Source organism: Podarcis filfolensis (assembly GCF_964270895.1).
Source record: "Podarcis filfolensis genome assembly, chromosome: 6".
NCBI classification, from domain to species: Eukaryota; Metazoa; Chordata; class Lepidosauria; order Squamata; family Lacertidae; genus Podarcis; species Podarcis filfolensis.
The window spans coordinates 19,019,127-19,038,114 of record NC_139609.1 but is presented as its reverse complement, the minus strand read 5'-3'; the positions used below and the strand labels follow the sequence as shown (position 1 = coordinate 19,038,114).

At 39.5% G+C, this 18,988-nt stretch overlaps 1 protein-coding gene across 3 annotated transcripts in view; it reads left to right on the top strand.

Moving 5' to 3' along the window:
• DENND1B (DENN domain containing 1B) overlaps positions 1-18,988 on the top strand; it is a 181,792-nt gene that overhangs the window by 82,303 nt on the left and 80,501 nt on the right. For 2 of the 3 annotated variants that reach the window (XM_083620293.1, XM_083620292.1), the window contains exons 7-10: positions 4,690-4,759; positions 6,581-6,661; positions 12,546-12,599; positions 13,186-13,296. In XM_083620293.1, coding sequence (XP_083476419.1) covers positions 4,690-4,759; positions 6,581-6,661; positions 12,546-12,599; positions 13,186-13,296 — 316 coding nt within the window. Of the gene's footprint in view, positions 1-4,689; positions 4,760-6,580; positions 6,662-9,415; positions 9,476-12,545; positions 12,600-13,185; positions 13,297-18,988 lie in introns of all 3 variants that reach the window. The other variant, XM_083620294.1, reaches the window with a different exon arrangement.

Sequence of the window (18,988 nt, the reverse complement as noted above, 5' to 3'; positions counted from 1 at the left end):
TCTAACATGCGTTTTGAGAGGGGGAAGGCAGTGGGGATCTTAGCCTGGTGCTGACACAGCATCAGTAGCGTTGAATTGACTCTGCCCGCACCCAGCTACCTGCTGCCTTCCCCTCTTGGTAACTGGCAACGATGCAGGACAGTGGGAAGTCAGGTGAGCAATGCCATGCTGCCTCACCAGCCCCTACTGTATATGCCAGGGGTCAGCAAACTTTTTCAGCAGGGGGGCTGATCCACTGTCCCTCAGACCTTGTGGGGGACCGGACTATATTTTTTTTGGGAAATAGAACGAATTCCTGTGCCCCATAAATAACCCAGAGATGCATTTTAAATAAAAGGACACATTCTACTCATGTAAAAACATGCTGATTCCTGGACCATCCGAGGGCTGGATTTAGAAGGTGATTGGGCCAGATCCGGCCCCCGGGCCTTAGTTTGCTTGCCCATGGTATATGCCCTTGATTGCTTTTATTAACATAATAATTAAATTCTGCCCTGGGGATTTGTTGAAGGGGAGGGAATAAATCCCTAACATTGATTTAAGAATCTGCACCATATTTTATTTTTAACTTATTGGTTTTATAAGCAAGTATAATGTTGTACAAATAAGTATACCAAGTTTTCTCATGTCATTTGTATACCACAAAAATAGCATAATAAATGTGGAAATATAGCTACAACATACGTTTCTTTGTTAGTGGTCAGTGTGTAAGTTCTTGGTTTCATGAACTGGTTTATGCAATTAGGAAGGAAAGAGGGGGAAGGGGGAATGGTGAGTAGAGTGGGGTCGGGTGATCTACACTGTTTTTAGAAAGAAAAGTGTATTTTTTTTCTTTTTGGAAGGGTAAAGAAAAATCACAATATGTTGCAAATTTACTGCACCAGGTTCACTTTATTGGCTACTATTTTCATAGACCACTATAACTCGCCTGGGACTCTGTCACTTAACAATGGCTGCCGTGTGTCACTTTGGTCTTTATCAATATCTGTGCTCGATACCTTTATAGTTGGAAAAGAGGAAGAAAGATGAATCATTTTGCTCTCCCCCATTGCAGCTACTAAAATGGAAGCAAAACTGCAAACGGATACGAAATGGCAATATAAACAGCTTAAAGAGGTGGCTAGAACTTTCTGCAGGCTTTCTCTGTGTTGCTTTGCAGCATAGTATTTTCCATTCGTCTGCCTCTTCTGTGGAGCTCACAGTCTGGATTCCTGCTGTTGCCGAGGCTTCTACAGAACCTTTAATCTGCCTTTCACTATTTAGACTGAAGAAGATGTCTCAAGTCCTGTTTAACACACGTTTTGCTATACTAAATTTGCTGTCTAAATTTAATTTTTCACGTTAATGATGGTGCAGACTTGAGAGTTCCAGTGTAAATTACTGGGTTAACTTTGATGTGTCATTGTTAAAGAACAGTATGCTTTGGGGGATTTTTAGTTTTGTTTTGTTAATACTCCCTCTCGTAAGAAACCAGGTATATATCTTCCTAAATGCATGAAAATAATTTGACTGGGTTCATTTTGTTAAACTACTGTCTGTGTCTCTAGCTGACCTTATGCATCCTGTGAAATGCAGACGGCATCATTAAAATTTTCAGCCTTGGATTTGATTAATGAAATTTTATGACTGTAAAATTGTCACCTAGATTTCTAAACGAAATGTTCTAATAAGGTAGACAGGTTTATTTGGGAAGCCTTTGTAGTTCTTCATCTCAGACTGTGCTTGAAGCTCTCCCCCCCCCTTCTTCCTTTAGGCAAATCCCTCAGAAGCAGAATGTTTCAATTTTACACATTTTGTGTCAATTTTCCAGACAGAAAGTAGCCCCTAGACATTAGACATTTAGCTACGGAAAGGCGGTTTCCTTAGTTTTATTTGATTACTAGAAGTTAGATTCCTGCTGATAGTTCAGGACTGTTAGTGGTTACCTGACTGTTTGACAGAAAACATTTCCTTTCCTTTATTTAACCTTTGACTTGCGAATATAAAAGCTTTATCAGAACTGTAGTGGAAGCGCAAGCGAGGTGGAAGTCTACTTAGTGCAACAAAGCTGAAGAATGACTTTGAATGAAAGCCTGAGCGCCTGCCTTGTGGCTCCTTGGATTAAAAGAATATGCTAAATACGTTTTTAATTAGCAATGAAATATATGCTGCCGTTGTTTATGTGACAGGTAAGGGCCACTCTTTAGGTAGGACTGAATGCATTTTAAAAGCATAACACTTCCACATCCGCGATTGATTCTGCAGATGTCATTTTAAAGATTTTGTGCTTTACATGGCAGGCAGGAAATTTGTTGAAGCACTCTCTGAATTATTGAAATTAGGAGATACTGATTAAGCCGGTTTTGTGATCCAGCTTTTTCATGGTTTCTCTGTGTTATGCATTGTACAGAGGTGACCAAATCCTAATTGGCTTCCTCTCCTCAGCTGTATTATTGTGTAGCATAATCATTATTCCTGCCTTAACTGTGGCATATGCTGAAGTGAGTAAGAAAGTTCCTAAGTTTAGGTTCAGAGGATAAACATCACCCTCTTCCACAATAGTTGTTATGCTTAATTTAGGAAGAAGAAAAGGTTAAAGAGGATCCATGGGAGCTTCAGTAGGAAGGGGGAGACAGGAAAGTCCTTTTCTGTGAGCAGAATTTCATTCACAATAGTTTGTATTGAAGTCAATATGTATAAGGTAAGAAAGACAGAGCCAAGCTGTCTTTCTTATATGTACATAAACACATGGCGTCTTGCATGTCTCCTCCTGGCAGCTCCTGCAGCCAAATGTATTGCTCTGCTTTCCTTTGGACCACATCAGGGAAGCCAAGAGGGGGGTCTTGTCATCTGGGCAGCCCAGGACCTCTGTACACACTGCCCAGGCTTGCGCCCCGGAGAGGTCATTTCGGTGCAGTTAAAGCAGCAAAAACAATGTGGGAGGCATCAGTAATGAGTTACTGGGTCTCGGCAGCCACAGCAGGCGCTGTGATTCTCCAGTGGTTTGACTTCAACCCTAGAGGCACACTCCATTGTTTCTCGAGATAGACGGATGCCAACCATATTATTTATATTGGTAGAAAGTAATCTGGGATCAGGGCTGTACGCTTGCCCCCTTGTAATAATAATAATAATAATAATAATAATAATAATAATAATAATAATAGTAATTTTTTATTTATACCCCGCCCTCCCCAGCCAAGGCCGGGCTCAGAGCGGCTTACAAGCAATAATAAAAACAAGATGAATGATTACAACTTAAAAGCAAAAATAAAAAAACAACATTAAAATAATGGAACATTAAAATATTAAAATGTAGCCTCATCGCAGGAGGAGAAGGAAAAGAAAAAAGAAAGAGAGGGAGGGAGGGAATCAAATTGGCTCCAAGCCAAAGGCCAGGCGGAACAACTCTGTCTTATAGGCCCTGCAGAAAGAAATCAGATCCTGCAGGGCCCTGGTCTCATGAGGCAGAGCGTTCCACCAGGCCGGAGCCAGAGTTGAAAAGGCCCTGGCTCTGGTTGAAGCCAATCTAACTTCCTTAGGGCCTGGGACCACAAGGGTGTTGTTATTTATGGACCTTGAGGCTCTCCGTGGGGCATACCAGGAGAGGTGGTCCCATAGGTACAAGGGTCCTAGGCCGTGAAGTAATAGTGCTCCTTAATGAGAAATGAGGAATGCTTGTGTGGTTCTGGGTACCCATAGCTATGACAGCACATTGTTATGATAGCTATGCTCTGCCTCCACTGCTCTGCTTCTGAATACCAGTTTCTGGAAACCAACTGGGAGGGGGAGTGCCCTTGTGCTTGGGTCCTACTTGTGGGTTTCCCACAGCCATCTGGTTGGCCACTGTGAGCGCAGGATGCTGGACTATATTGGCCTTTGGGTCCAGCAGACCCTTCTTATGTTACAAAGAGTGACATCATTCTGCACATGGTGGAGATGGTTATACCAGTCATATATATGGTTAAGCTGGTGAAAATGTCTAGAGCAGGTTGCCAAAGTCTCCGTTATAATTGTGATAGGTATATTCCTACCTGAATGCTAATGTATGGTTCAATTTGATCTTTTGGTTTTAAATAATGGATCTATATTATTTGCATCTAGCATTTTTGTCATTTTAACAGTTGTAGGTTAATGGTAGCTGTTGTTTTGTTTTTTAAACATTATTTTTCAGTTTCTGAAACTAGGGGGTAGCTGTTGTTAAGTCTTGAAAGGAAAATAATTCTAGTATCTAGTATTTCAATATGCAATTAGCTGGCCTTTTTCATTCTTCATACTTTAGTGTGTATGTGTATAAAACATATCTCTGTGTGCTTGTTTTTCATAATGTATCAAGTTTGTCCCTTTGCATCCAAGCTTTGTGGACTTCCTGTGATATGGTTTTAATGAATGGTAAGTATCAAATGCCCTCTTGAGGATTTAAGGAAAAGCTAAACAAACCAAGAATAGTTTCTTGTTTAAAAAAACCAACAGCCATCACCATGTACTGTCTTTTTAAAGTATTTTCTTACAAATGAGAAAAAAGTTAGATACATTTTGTTTTGTTTTGCAGGATCAAGTCAATACACTTTTTTCTTATGAACTACTTAGATCTAAAATTTTACTGTTCAATCTTGCTTGAACGCTTTCAAAAAGCGCATCACGATGAAATCGTTTTCATATTGTGTTTCTCCTTTTTTTAAATAAAAGCTTTTATGTCTCTCTTTTCAGCTACTTGCCGTGGTTCGAGGTATACTACAAACTTTTAAATACGCTGGCAGATTATTTGTCTAAAGGACAGGTAATTTTATGTTAGTTTTCTTTATTAATTAAATGTATGCTTGTTAGAAGAAAAGTCGACAGTGTTGTTGCCTCTCTCCTTAGCTGGGCTGCGCGCCCTGTGCCTGTCCACAGCTCCGCTCGTAGGTCAAGCCTTAACCAGGGGAGGAAGTGTCAAAGAAGCAATGTTGCTTTTCCCGATGCTGGCCTGGCGGTCGCTCCCCACCCTGGGCATGCCCATGCATGCAACAAAATGCTATAGTATGTGTACTCAGGATGAAGCTCATGCAGTCTATTCTTGCTATTTGTGCCTCTCCCCCCATTAGTTCCTAATGTGTTCTGTCTACTTGCGTGTGACTGCAAGTTTCATCCCTTTCTCTTGACATGACAACCGCTTTGAAGGGCCTTGGGTTTTTTTTACAATCAAGCGGGATATAAATTTAATAATAATAATAATAATAATAATAATAATAATAATAATAATAATAATAATAATATCATCGTCTGTACTCCACCTGTCTTGACTGGGTAGCATTTAAAAAAGAAATAACCTACTTGCCAAAGTGGATGGAACTGGACCAAAATGATGGCTATATCAGTCATCTAAGTAGCATGGTAGTGGAATGGAAAGTGGGCCAACCAGTTATAAAGGTGATGGTTACTATTTTGTACAAGCAAATATAGGAGTGGGTTTACCGCTGTGTTGAAAATGCACCAGTGTGTTGACTGTTAGTCACATGAACTCTTTTCACACATTCACCGAATACAGCCTATGTACATACAAGCTATATCTGTGCAGCTTTCTCTCTGCACAAAAGTTCAGTTCATCTCAATGGCTGGTCACCTGAAGGTCAGGAGGTTGGGGCAGTGAGCATGATATCATTCTCTCTTCATGCACTCAGTTGTTAAAAAAACTGCTAGAACAGGCCAATGGCCCATCTAGTCCAGCATCCTGTTCTCACATTGGCCGACCAGTTGCCTGTGGAAACCAGCAAGCAGGATTCAAGCGCATGAGCCCTCTTCCCTCCTGTGGTTTCTAGCAATTGGTATTCAGAAGTGCTGCTGGAAGCAGATCATAGCCATCATGGCTAGTAGCCATTGATAGCCCTTTCCTGCATGAATTTGTCTAATCCTCTTTTAAAGCTAATCCAAGTTGGAGAGATGATGGATTTCTGGCATGCGTTCACAGAATATAAATGCAAACATTCAAGATGCTAGCAAGCTTTGTTGTCCTAGTTCCAACTAGGACTCTGTCTCTTATAATATTGACACTGCAATTTGTTTGCTTATCTGTTTTTTTACAGTTATATACCAATTTTCATTAGATTTTGGAATGACTTTTTATAAGGTTTGCTTTATTGGAATGTTATAGAATAGATATTATAGAAAGAAATGATAGGACAACTGGGGTCGTTTTAACCTGCTGCCCAGATAATGGGATAAAAGTAGAACAATATGTGATTTGTTTTATAGATACTTTCAGTGTGATTCCTAGGAAGAAGTGGGGCAGAAATAAAGGCCTGGGAAAGGAGGAGGTAGAAGAAGCATGGTTTTTGGAAAGCAGGACAAGAGAAGTAGGAAGGTTCAGGTGTGGGAGAAGAAATGATTCAGAAGATTGAGGTGGAGAGAAGACCCAGAGGGGACAGAGTTAGAAAAGCAGTAAAGCCAAAGAGTGAGCAGGGCTTCAATTAGGATTTGCAGAGGTGAGAAATCAGATATTGGTTTAAATTACTAGGAGTTTTAGAATTCATTTGTTACTGTGTTCATATCTGAAGTACTGCATTACGGCGACCATGGTTTATATAACTACTGAATAGACATTTTTAAATCTTATTTTTTATAGGAAGATGACTTGAATGACTTGTTAGAAACCTGGTATACGCATTCTGTGCCAAAGGCAAATACTCCGATCAGCTTAAATTTGGTAGGTATTGTCTTCATTACAGAGCCTCATACCAATTAATAATAATCAGCAACAAAAACGGCCCTTTTTATTTACTCTGTATAAGTTGGGGAGCTTGATGCCATGATAAAGTATCCAAATTATATTCTCACATCTCTCAAAGTGGGAGGCAGATCTCCCCAAGGAGGCACAGGAATTTACTAAGGGAATTGTTAAGGTGGCTTTTGACATCCCTCCAACTCAATATCTGGGCATGTTTTCCCCTTTCCCCTTTTCTAAACGCCACACATGAGCTAATATTGTACACCATTTTTGTGCTTACGTGCTATTGTCACAACCCACATGTGGATCCCCTGCTGTTCTAGACACTAGATTAATTGTCACAAGTTTCTTAGGTTCCATTTCGAATCTTTGACTTTGATGTCCAGATGCAGGTAGCTCCAAAAGGTTGTGGTATGGACATTGCCAGGAGAACAGCACTCTTCAGTTGCTGTACCACAGGAAGGAGCTCTATTTTTCTAGGATCTATGGACAAGCATACAATCTTGCACAATGGAGACTTTATATGACTTAGGGGTTGCACATACTAACTGCTGGTAGTTGTTCAAAATGTCTGGAGGGCACCAGATTGGGAAAGGCAGGAGTAGAATGAGTAATAGCCACAGCCTTCATTTGAACATGACCTCCCAGAAGTCTAGTCCTTGTCACCAAGCTGGATAGATGACACAGATTCAGTATCTCCATGGTTCCTTGCCTGATTTTCCAGCTTTTCTTGTTCCTATTTTAATTCTTGTTTTGTATTGTTTTTAATGTTTGTGTTTTGTATGATATTTTATGATAAGGCAATATATTAATAAAAAAGCCCATGCCTGTTTGTTTGGGTTGTGTTTTGACATCCACTGTGTGATGACAGGGGGCTAGCTAGACCTGTTTTAAAATACAGTGGTACCTCGGGTTACATATGCTTCAGGTTACAGACGCTTCAGGTTACAGACCCCGCTAACCCAGAAATAGTACCTCGGGTTAAGAACTTTGCTTCAGGATGAGAACAGAAATTGCGCAGCAGCGGCGTGGTAGCAGCAGGAGGCCCCATTAGCTAAAGTGGTGCTTCAGGTTAAGAACAGTTTCAGGTTAAGAACAGACCTCCAGAACGAATTAAGTTCATAACCCGAGGTACCACTGTACTTCTTACTGTTTTTTCACTGGCATATCTCCCTTAGAAACCTTAACACACATACTTGTTATGGCACCCTGGATGTAGAACTTCCTCCTGTTGCAGAAACTGTTGTCACCCCCATTACTTGTTTTCCATTGTCAATATGTCACTCTTTCTTCAAGACTTATGGAGATGACTGACTTAATTAATTTGCTTCTTCTGCTTGTGAACTGTTATGATGTTGGTTTCATGGTTGTTATGTGATGTTGCTGTGTTGCATTTTAATGAATTGTTTGTGGATCGCCCCAGAAGCCTTATGGTTGAAGGGTGGGTTAGAAATAAAAAAGTTGTATCTAGATTTGACTCATATGAATTAATAAGCCTATGTGAGTAAGGTCTGTTGACCTTAGTGGGCCTACTCTGAGTAGGACTAACATTGGATACAATCCAGAATAAAAATAATATCAATATCAGTAGGCTTTACTGCCCTCCCCTTCTATTGTTCTACACACATAATCACATGGCGCACAATATTAGCAAGCACTATGTTGCAAGCCACCAATCTTTAATTTGCTTGGGGGTGCAGGTAGGGCATGGACACTCGCTTTGTTGATGCACAAATTATTCAGACAAAAATGATCATCTGCACAATTCTAATAGACGTTACATAATTAGGTTTTGAAAAGTGCTTGAAAAGCTGGCAGTCTGGAATGCCATGTTTGACAGCACTCAGTCAGTCCAATAAATTAGCTTGGTGCTGTAGTAAAAACATTTTCCCCTTCTAATTGTCTCTGCCATATACTCCTCTGGGGATCTGGATGCCAAGCTGTGTTCTCTGAGGCTCACACATCAACACCAGTTTTACATAAAATACTCTGAAAATGGAACTTTCTGTAACCAGCCATTTGGCCGGATGAACCAGAACCAGCATGAAAGCAAAGTTGGATATTCATTAAGAAAATTTGCACCTAGCAGGAACTGAGAAACACAGTACTCATAATGTAGAGTACCATTGTTGCGGAACAAACTCAAAACCCATGTTACACACAGCTAATAAGAGTATACATGCAAAGATATGGACATTTATGAACACAAAAGTTTAAACTTAGCAGTGCAACGGATATCATACTTTGCTAGTTGCTAATGCATGTTTCTGTTCCTAGAATATCATAGCTGGTTGTTTAAAAAAACAACTGATCCTGATTGCTAGGCACAGCTTTAATTTATATGTGCAGTTCTGCATGTAATGAAAGGATTTCAGATATTTGCCTGAATATATGCCCAATTACTTCAATACATAGCTCAGTCCTTTGCCATTCCATCTGTTGCTGTGATAATTCCTCATTCATCTTTGGTATTCCCATTTCTGTTTCTTCTGCAAAGAAAAACAGAAAATGACCTCACACCCTACACCTTACAAACCAAAAGCCCTATATTGTAAAGTTTGAAAACAACAAGGTAGATTGATTGAACTGTTTGTTTTTGCCTTTGAAACATTACATGATGTTAAAGAGAATGGAGTCAAGTTATTTCAGAAAAGTGCAGCTTTGCAAGTTAAACTCAGTTCTTTGGTTTCAAAACTTGAATTTGTTCAATTTTCTCTCTAATATTGGAAAAAGAACAACGAGATCTTTTTTGCAAGTGAGCAAGTTTTGAAAAATCAACGTTGTTTAATGGCGGTGAGTTTAAACTGCTCTGGCTACTCATAGCCCCTCTTGAAAGAAATAATTGCCTGCCAAATGATGTCTCTGTTGATTGCAAGTGATTCATAAATGTCCCCTGAGAAATTATTATGTTGCAGCTCTGGTATAAAAGGAAAAAACTCTTGAATGTATTTTCTGTTTAGACTAAACCAGAATTGGAAGTATATGTGCAAATTGTATGCTAAATATCCTCTTTACATTTAATAGAGTGACAATAGTTTATTCTTACTGACTTTTTGTTTTTAAAAAATATTTTTTATGCCTTTCAACTGTTTACGAATTTCTGAGAAGGCCTCTTTGTAGAACAGGAATAAAAAATGTATTATTTTCACTGAATATATTTACACTTGGCACTGTTGGCAGCATGTGAGCAATGCCTTAACATCATATCTCTACAGATATTTCAGTGGTACGTACCGTTTTTATCATAATATCTCAGCAGAGGTTGAATATTTTGTTTTTTAATGACTGAATCTAGCTCCTCAGAAGAAAAAAGTTGAATAATTATCCACCAAAATGAAAAAGAAGGGCTGCACCCCACCAAAAAAGTGAGAAAGGTGGTGGTGATGATGATGATAGGAAAGAATCCTATATTTCACCTTCCCCCACAAAAAACCTAAAAGGGTTTAAGCTAACTAGTGAAAGATAATATAAAAGTATAGTTATTTTTGCTAGTGATGACTATCTGAAGATCATCTGACATTTTATTTAATGTTCAGCTTTGTAAATATCCCTGAAGAAGAATGTCAGGTTGAAATTTAAATACATTTAAGGGTTTTGCATCCTTGGGATTCCCCCCTCCATCTTCAAATAAGCATTTTAAGTATAAGAATAGTATAAACAGAAAATATTTTTTCAGAATTTGGGGTGCTTTCTTGGTTTCATAATATCTGAATTTATCCTTTTTCTATGTTACAGTGGTACCTCGCAAGACGAAAAACGCACAAGACGAAAGGGTTTTTCGTTTTTTGCGTTGCTTCGCAAGACGATTTTCCCTATGGGCTTGCTTCGCAAGACGAAAACGTCTTGCGAGTTTGCTTCCTTTTTCTTAAAGCCATTAATACCCAGCGAATCCGCGCTCCGCAAGACGAAAAAATCGCTAGACGACAAAACTCGCGGAACGAATTAATTTCGTCTTGCGAGGCACCACTGTATATGAATTCTGTCATTCTGTACATGTACTGGATTATAAAACACATTCCTAATGTTATTTTTTTTCTAATTCTTTCTTTTTCTACCATTCCTCATGTTTTATTTAGCTATCAACTAATTCTGAATGTGAAAAACGTGTTAGTTGTCAGAATTGCCCAATAAGGCTATAATTGGACCAGGATAATAAAGACCTAGTGGCATAAACACCTTACTTTAACAAGTAGCTATAAATGAACTTACCCAGGTCCTTTCCTTAGTACAAAATTCTAGATCCCATTAATATGGTCTTAGTCTAGTAACATTTTCCCCATTCACAATTATGAGGCTAGCTAAGAGCTTCTGTGATGCTTGTTCTCTCATAGGTCCTGAGTTTAATTTGTAGACGGAGGCTGTAATCCTTTACCTACTCACCTGGGAGTAAGCCCCATTGATTTCAATGAGACTTCAGAGTAGACATGTGTGGGATTGTGCTGAGAATGTACCTCCATCAGTGCTACAATTAAAAATGCAACTTCCACATTCCCCATCATGAGAAGCAGGGCAGGCCAGCTGTTCACAATAATTGGCAGTTGGTGAATGAGAGTAAGGAAGAGGCAGACCTTACACACCTTTGTTTCCTGTGGTTTCCGGATCCTCAAGTTGGACCAACCCTCACCTTAGTTAATCCTCACCTGCTAATCTCTTCCATTGTCTTGATAAGAACAGACTAGTTGATATCTGCCCATATTGGTAATCCCATAATGTTTTCCCTTAGAATAGGAATTGCTTTCCCAACATACAGTGCTGGTCCACTTCTCGTTGACCTTCATGGTGATCGTGACTAGTGTCAGAAATAGAGACGATGTATATCTGTAACCCAAGAAAACCTTTAATTAAAACATTTTTTTTTAAAAAAGCCAGTTTTTCAGCTGGAGGCCTCATACTCTCATACACTGTGTTTATTGTCCATGCTTGTGGACTAGTGAAGCTTTTGACACCTCCTGCGGATCACATTAAAATATGCATGCAGAACCTTGTTAAGTTACATTTCTCATAAACTATTGGGGGGGGGGGAACTTGGGTTGTTTTGCAACCTGCTTGTAAATATTTAACAGAATGAACCCAGTTCTGTAACAATCAGCAACTGGAAGCCCAAGGCTATATTCAACCCTGTGAGGAGTACAGGCTCCCCGTCCCCCACCAGCTGCCAATCTATGAACAAGGGAGATACAAGAAGAAAATTGTAGCTAGGAATGCAGGATTTGTTATTCCACTTTATGAAAATGAGGCCACACCCCTCCATCTCCTTACGATTGTTAAACTACTCTGGGAATTGAAGCTTTATGAGTAGAATAGGGGTCTCCTATCAATACTTGGCACCAGTAGCAAACAGCAGTTCCCAGGGTTCTTTGGGGGAAGACATGTTAGAGTGGCATGATACTGCTTTAAATGTATAGTGCAGGTGGGGATCTGGTGTCTGCTGTCTAGGGCAGTAGCGGCTACAGAAGCAACTGGATGTATGGTCCCTTTCTTCTATTTTTTTTCCTGTTCTCCTGATTTTTTCTCCTCCTTCAGCTCCAAGGTTTGAAAAGAGCCTTGTCACATACTCTTTAACACTGATGATGCTCTACATATACGCTGTTGTGTTTTTTAAAACTCCCGGAATTAGCAAAACTGTGATTTCAGTAGAAAACAAACACTTTTCTGAAAAGGGTATTTCATGCCTGTGGTCTATTGAATCAAACTATCTGGTGCTCCTGATTACTTTACTAATCATGTCATTCTGCCACAAGAACAAAAGCTAACTAGCCTACATAAACAGCAGTTTATAATACTGTTATCACTTCCAGGACCAATAACTCTGTGTTTTGTTTTGTTTTGTTTTGTTTTGTTTTGTTTTCCTTTCCTTGATCAGCAATCGTATTTCATTACTCCTGATCTAACTGGATTACCAACAGTACCTGAAAGTGTAAGTTTTGTAAGATTTATATGGGGGTAAGATTAGATATTTAGCACATACCCACTGAATTATAAGGCTGGATAGAACCTGAAAATAAACTGGTTCAGCTCTCTCCTCAGTGGCTTTATTCTCCTTTAATTCATTTACACATCCCAACACCCGCCACTTTCTCCCTTCACAGACTGTTTCAATTCCATAGTGCTGGGGATTTGCATATACTAGTGTGTATCCATTTATGTAATTTAAAACAATCATTTGCCCACAGTGGATGCAAGGATCGCTCTCATTCTGTGTGTGTGTTTGCAGGCATGAATGTTTAAGAAGTGGTTATGTTTAATAAGCTAAACTAAAAAACTGGTGAGGGAGGGCAGCCTTGCTTAAAAAATGAAATCTGAATATTTTGAAGCACAGTTTTTAATATTGCAAATGATAACAAGGTGACAAATTTCAGTTAAAGATGCTTATTGTGCAGACATATTTCTTTAACGAGATTTTTAAAAAAACCCCTTCAGAAGGGAAATTGGTAGTTATAAGTTTATGCTCCACTCAATTACCACTATTAATGTGTTAACAGTACTTATTCTTTATTAAACAGAGAAATCTTACTGAATATTTTGTTGCTGTGGATGTGAACAACATGCTGCAACTTTATGCCAGCATGTTGCACGAGAGACGCATCATTATTACCTCCAGCAAACTAAGCACTGTAAGTACTTCACACTTCTTTCAAGCAGAATACATTGAGCGTCTCAAAAAGACCCTTGCAGATTTAAATATGTTCAGTAGGTACTTATGAGACAATATCTACATACTTTTAAAAATATATGGTTTTAATCTGACTCTTGAAGCACAAAAGTCTGATTTATATAAAGCCTTCTCAGATACATTAAGTCAAGTTAATTATTTTTTGTTATCCGGAGATGAGAGTTCTCTAACTCGCTAGAGTTCATTTCTGTTCCTTCCACCCTATAAAGAATTCTTAAGGGCTATTATAAGATCTTTATTATTCACTTGTGGCTTATTCCATTGGAGCTACTTGAAAGAAATCAAGGGGGCATGATAATAGCTAGTATCCTAAACCTGGTAATAGGTAAATTCATCTTGGTTGCAGAGTAGTGTTTGGGGAGCGTATACTGTAATAGCTCTGATTTTGGAGCAGCTCTTCAGGCTGATAATAACTTACTATTCCAAATAGCCTTTTTTATTACAGGTTTTATGCTTCTGCCTATGCTGAAATGGCTTTCTTATGTCATTGCAGATGGCACAGAGATAAAGAGAGCCATGTTTTAACTCTACAGCCATGCCTAAATCTTTTGATAGCCACTTTTTGTTCTATCCTTTCCCATGGGGTGTAATATACAGGTCTACACCCATCTCAATTAAGTTGCAAGCAACATTGCTTTCAAGCCAATGGGCATCATTGTGTATGCAGAGTTTTGTCTGTTAAGTATAGAAATATATTACTTAGGATTCCTTCAAATCTATTGCATGACATACTTTCTAGTCTGGTAATAGGTGTGTTCAAATGATTCACTGAATGCAAAACCACTTACAGTATGTTCAGTGTAATCAGAAATAGTACAAAAATAGTTTTGCACTGTTAGCTAATCTGGATGTACACTAGGCAAGCCTGTACACAAGCTAATTTTAATTTCCTTTAATTTAATGGAATTTATGAGGTTAAACTCAGTTGAGCTGCTTAACTCTGCAGGATTACTATCTGAGTCTTTATAGATAGCAAGAGCAGGGCTTTAAAAGCACGAACAAATAAAATCTTGCACTGAGTGATCAAAATACAGTTAACAACTTTATTGGTGCTTAGCTCTCATTCAAATGTGCTGAAAGCTTTGAAATTTGAGATACTCTGAAGTTTTGTTATGCAGGGACGAGAGTGTGCTGAGTAAATAGCATTCTTCATTTCAAGAGATAAAAATAAGCCCAACATCCATTTGTTGACTATAGTTGTCATTCACTTGTTAAGCTTGTACGCCAGTTGTTAATCCATGGACTTTCTGTGGATTTCTGTTGGTTCTGATTCCGCGGGAAAGAGTGCGTTTTCCAGGGGAAAGTGGTGGGTCAAACAAACAAACAAATAATAATAATACTCTGACCTGTGTCTAGGGACAACCCGAAGTGCCCCTCTTGAACTTGTGAGTATGCTTTACATGGTGAAGGGTGCCTATATCAGTCAGTCTTGCAGTTCAGATTTGGCTTCAGTTTCTTGAAGTGCAATTTGAGCAATAGCTCCTTTTTCAGCAGGAACAACTTAATGCAGGGCAACTGTCATGTAGACGGATTGCATCAGTTGGCAGTGTAACCAGTGCAGAGTGAGTGTAGAGTCAGTGCACATTATTATTATTATTATTATTATTATTATTATTATTATTATTATTATTATATTAGAATTTATTTAGTATTTTTTGCACCATAACACTCACTTTTTTCCTCCTAGAAAGTAAGGGGAAATGTCTGTGCGTGTTATGGAGGGAATGCCTACGGGTGGCATGCCTATGGATTTTCCTCCTCTAAAAACTACGTGTGTGTTATGGTCGGGTGCGTGTTATAGAGCGAAAAATACGGTATATGCTGCCCTGTACCCCGGGGGGGGGTCTCAGGGTGGTTCACAGAATAAAATCAAGATATAAAACCCCAACATATATACTCAAAATAAAAACAACAACCCAATAACACCCCCCCCAAAAAAGAGCCACATTTTAAAAGGGTATAGGATGTCAATCGTGGCAATCAAATTTCCATTAGAGTAGAACCACCCTCTTGGTGGTATCTGATGCTGTACAGGCACAGTTCTGGTTTTGCAATTGGACTTTTCCTCTCTCTGCTCTCTGTCTCTGCCCAATCTGCTTCCGAAGGCCTCCCAATCCCTGTGACAGTGCATGTGTGGGATGGGGAGGGGAGGGACTGCAGATGAGAGGGGAGGTTTCATTGTGTGAGTGAAAATCTGCAGCTTGATTGGATGCAACCCTCTGAATATGCATCATGTTGGGCATTCCCAAAGGTCCAGGGTTTTGTTTTGTGGCTCCTTCCTTTAAGGTTGAGGTATCTCACGTGGTGTCCTCCATATGTTGTTAGACTGTAACCCCCATCATCCTTGAATATTGGCTGTGCTGACTGGAGCTAATGGGAAGTAAAGTCTGACAACAACTTTGTTAGCTACATTTAAGGAATTTCATGTAGTAGGCCTCTGTATTCAAATTGCACTTCTACTTGTGATTGAAATTATTGACCATTGTAGAAATATTGTAGTGGCATTTTTTGCAATGGAATTTTTTAGCACCAGTCACTGTTCCTGTTTCCCAAAGGGGTGTGTGTTGTAAATGGCGTTTCTGTGCTCTCTGGCTTCCGTCACAGTGTGTCCCATTGCACCAGTAGTGATTTAGTCATGCTGGCCACATGACCCAGAAAGCTGTCTGTGGACAAATGCCAGCTCCCTCTGCCTGAAAGCGGAGATCCTGCACCCCATAATTGAATTCAACTGGACTTAACCGCCCAGGAGTCCTTTACCTTTACCTGTATCATAGTACATTGGGGTAGGCAACCTAAGGCCCGTGGGCCACAAGCGGCCCACGAGCCACCCCTGAACTGAGCTGCCTGCTCAGCGAATCCCTGCACGCTGTTCTAAACCAGTGCAGCGCGGTGTGTGGACTCACTTCCACGGTGTCGGAAATCGCATCTGCGCATGCTCAGGCGCCCACGGAGGGATCTCTGCTGGAGTGAACCAGCCCAGGCGAGGTAAACCTTGCTGACCCCTGTAGTACATGGACTGCATGCATGACGTTCCAGGTTTATCTCCGTTTCAGAGAAATAAAAATATGTATTAGTCTCCTAATATCTTGGAGATCCTTTCAGTAATAGTAGGAAACACTGTTCCAGCTGGATGGAACTGTTGTCTGCATCAATGTAGGGCAATATCAAATGTTCATGTATCCCATCTAGGACCCATTAAGAGTTACCATTAAGAGTTAAAGTAGTAACTGGATTATATCCTAATTTTGCACTCTTCTACACAGACTGTAGACTGAAAGTGTGTGTAGCATGCCGATTATCTATTTTGCATTTCTGCACTTTTACCAGTGTCAGAATTTTTTTAAAATTAGTTAAGTTTAGAGTCTTATGAGGAGTATCTTGGCTAAGTTTGGAGGAAGAAATATTGGCTTATTAAGATGGGATATGAGTGAACCTTTTGCCCACACATAGCCCCTTTATGACATGAGGAATGAAACCCAGAAGTTTGTAATTAACTGTGCTTTGGTTTCTTTTGAAGGTGGTAACCATATTATCTTCTGGTCCACTTTTTATATTTCTGTATTAAACATTGTGTTTCATGTTTGCACTAACAGCCAAGCCACCTCAATTAGTCTTTTGTATTGCATATTCTCTGATTCTAATGGGTTGTAGCCAACTTGAGTCATACTCTGTGTAGATCCATGTAATGAATGGACGTGACTAATTTAGATCCATTAATTTCAATGGATCTATCCTGAGTAGACTTTAGTTGGATACCACCCTTTGTTTTTATGGTTACCACTTGCATAAAATAAAGCAAATTTTGACTATATATCCCCAGTGAAAATGTAACTCCTGCATTAGAGTTTTGCTTTCTGAATAAGCGCCCTTTCCTTTGAAAATAGTGTTATCAAATCCATTCTATTGTTAGGGGAGTTGTCCTTTTATCTTTGAGGTTAACTTAATACCAAGTGTTTATGACAGTTCATGCAGACTGAGTTGTGATGTCACCTCCAAGTTATCAGCTCTGTTTCGGTTCACTATCTAAGGGCAGTTGCACCAATAACAAAAGACATAATTCAAGCTCTCTCTCAAGCTCTCCTTACTCTTCTTGTTTTGTGGAGGATAGAAAATTCTCTGAATCTATAAATCACTATTTTTTTTTAAGATTTAGCACCTTTGCCATTTCATTCTACCCTGTGGTTTTAAAGGACTAATCCTGATATGTATAGAAATGAAAAAGGGGGTTCTGTTTTTGGAGAGCGCAGCATATAGTGATCAACCTATTTTAATGGGGAAAGAAGTAAGTGTAACAAAATAACGATCGGTGCTTTATTTACATATATGCATTTTTACATAAATACATGGTTGCCTTTTGCATAGGTAAAACGTTTACTTTGTATCTGTTTCTCTGTCTTGCATTTCTCTTTTATTTCCATCTTCCTGTAAATGAAAATATGCATACAAACAAGCATCCTGCATGCACTCAGCACTTTAAAAAGGTATGAGAATATAACAGCTTGAATGCAGCTTTTTGTATTGCAGTTGCAGTGTGAATTAAGCTAGCGTGGAAACCTTTTTTCGGGAAGCCAGTGCTAGAACATTGATTTTATGCCTGCTGTAGGCAGGCAAGCCCTGGATGTTTGGGCCCCAAGTGAACCTGCAGTGGTAGTCTACCAGAACATCGTGCTGTAGTCTTGTGTATTCAAAGCAAAGGAATAAATCATGATTTTACAACGGTGCATCAGTTGACTTATTGCTGTTTTGTGACCGCTGGGTAGGAAGGATTGCTGTTTAATGCCATGTCATCGGTTCTCAAGTCAGTCAAGCATGAAGGCTTGTCATATGCCTCTATAATTGTACCTCTCCAGACTTTCTCTAACTAGTCAGCTGGGGCTGTGCATTTTGTCTCCAACACCCGGCTGGCCCGTGCCTGACAGGAGCTTTCTCATCATTCTGTCAGTAATATGTTAAGTAGTGTGTGCCTGTTTTGTGGCCTCTGCTCTAGAAGCAGGTGGAAATACTTTAATGCAGATGTTGAAATGTTGTCTCTCGTCCCTCCTTTTTTTTAATAATAATAACAATATTTGCTTCAACTAGCGCTGGACTGATAATTTTGTAAGAGCTGTTCTTGCATTCCACCTAATCCAGGAGAGTTTTTCATTTCTGCAAAATAGGAATCGGGAGGTGAGCTAAAAACAATTTCAAAATTGTTTTGGAGGAACCCCAGTTATTGAAATGTTCACTGTCTTTGCCTTCCATGAAGAACAAACACCCCCTTTATCCCCAGTGGATCTGTGATGATTGCGCCTTTGGTTAGGCTAAATCATGGTGTATCATAACTCTTAACTAGCCCATATGTGTAAATAATATATATTTCTTCCAATTCCCTTCCAAAACTCGGGGTTTTATTTATAGCTGCCAAGGGACTTTAAAACATTTGAAGGCAGCAGAACAACTGACCAGATGCTTGGGCACGCAAAGCGCTCTCGGTTTGCCATAATTGCATTGTACTTCATCATGCTCGTCTTCCAGCTGATTCTAAGGATCCCCTAATGTGGTACTTTGTCCTAGTGATTCATAGAGTATCCTCATGCTGATTATTACCACCCTTGTTTTGAACGATTCTTTGTGAGGAGTCATTGAAACTCACT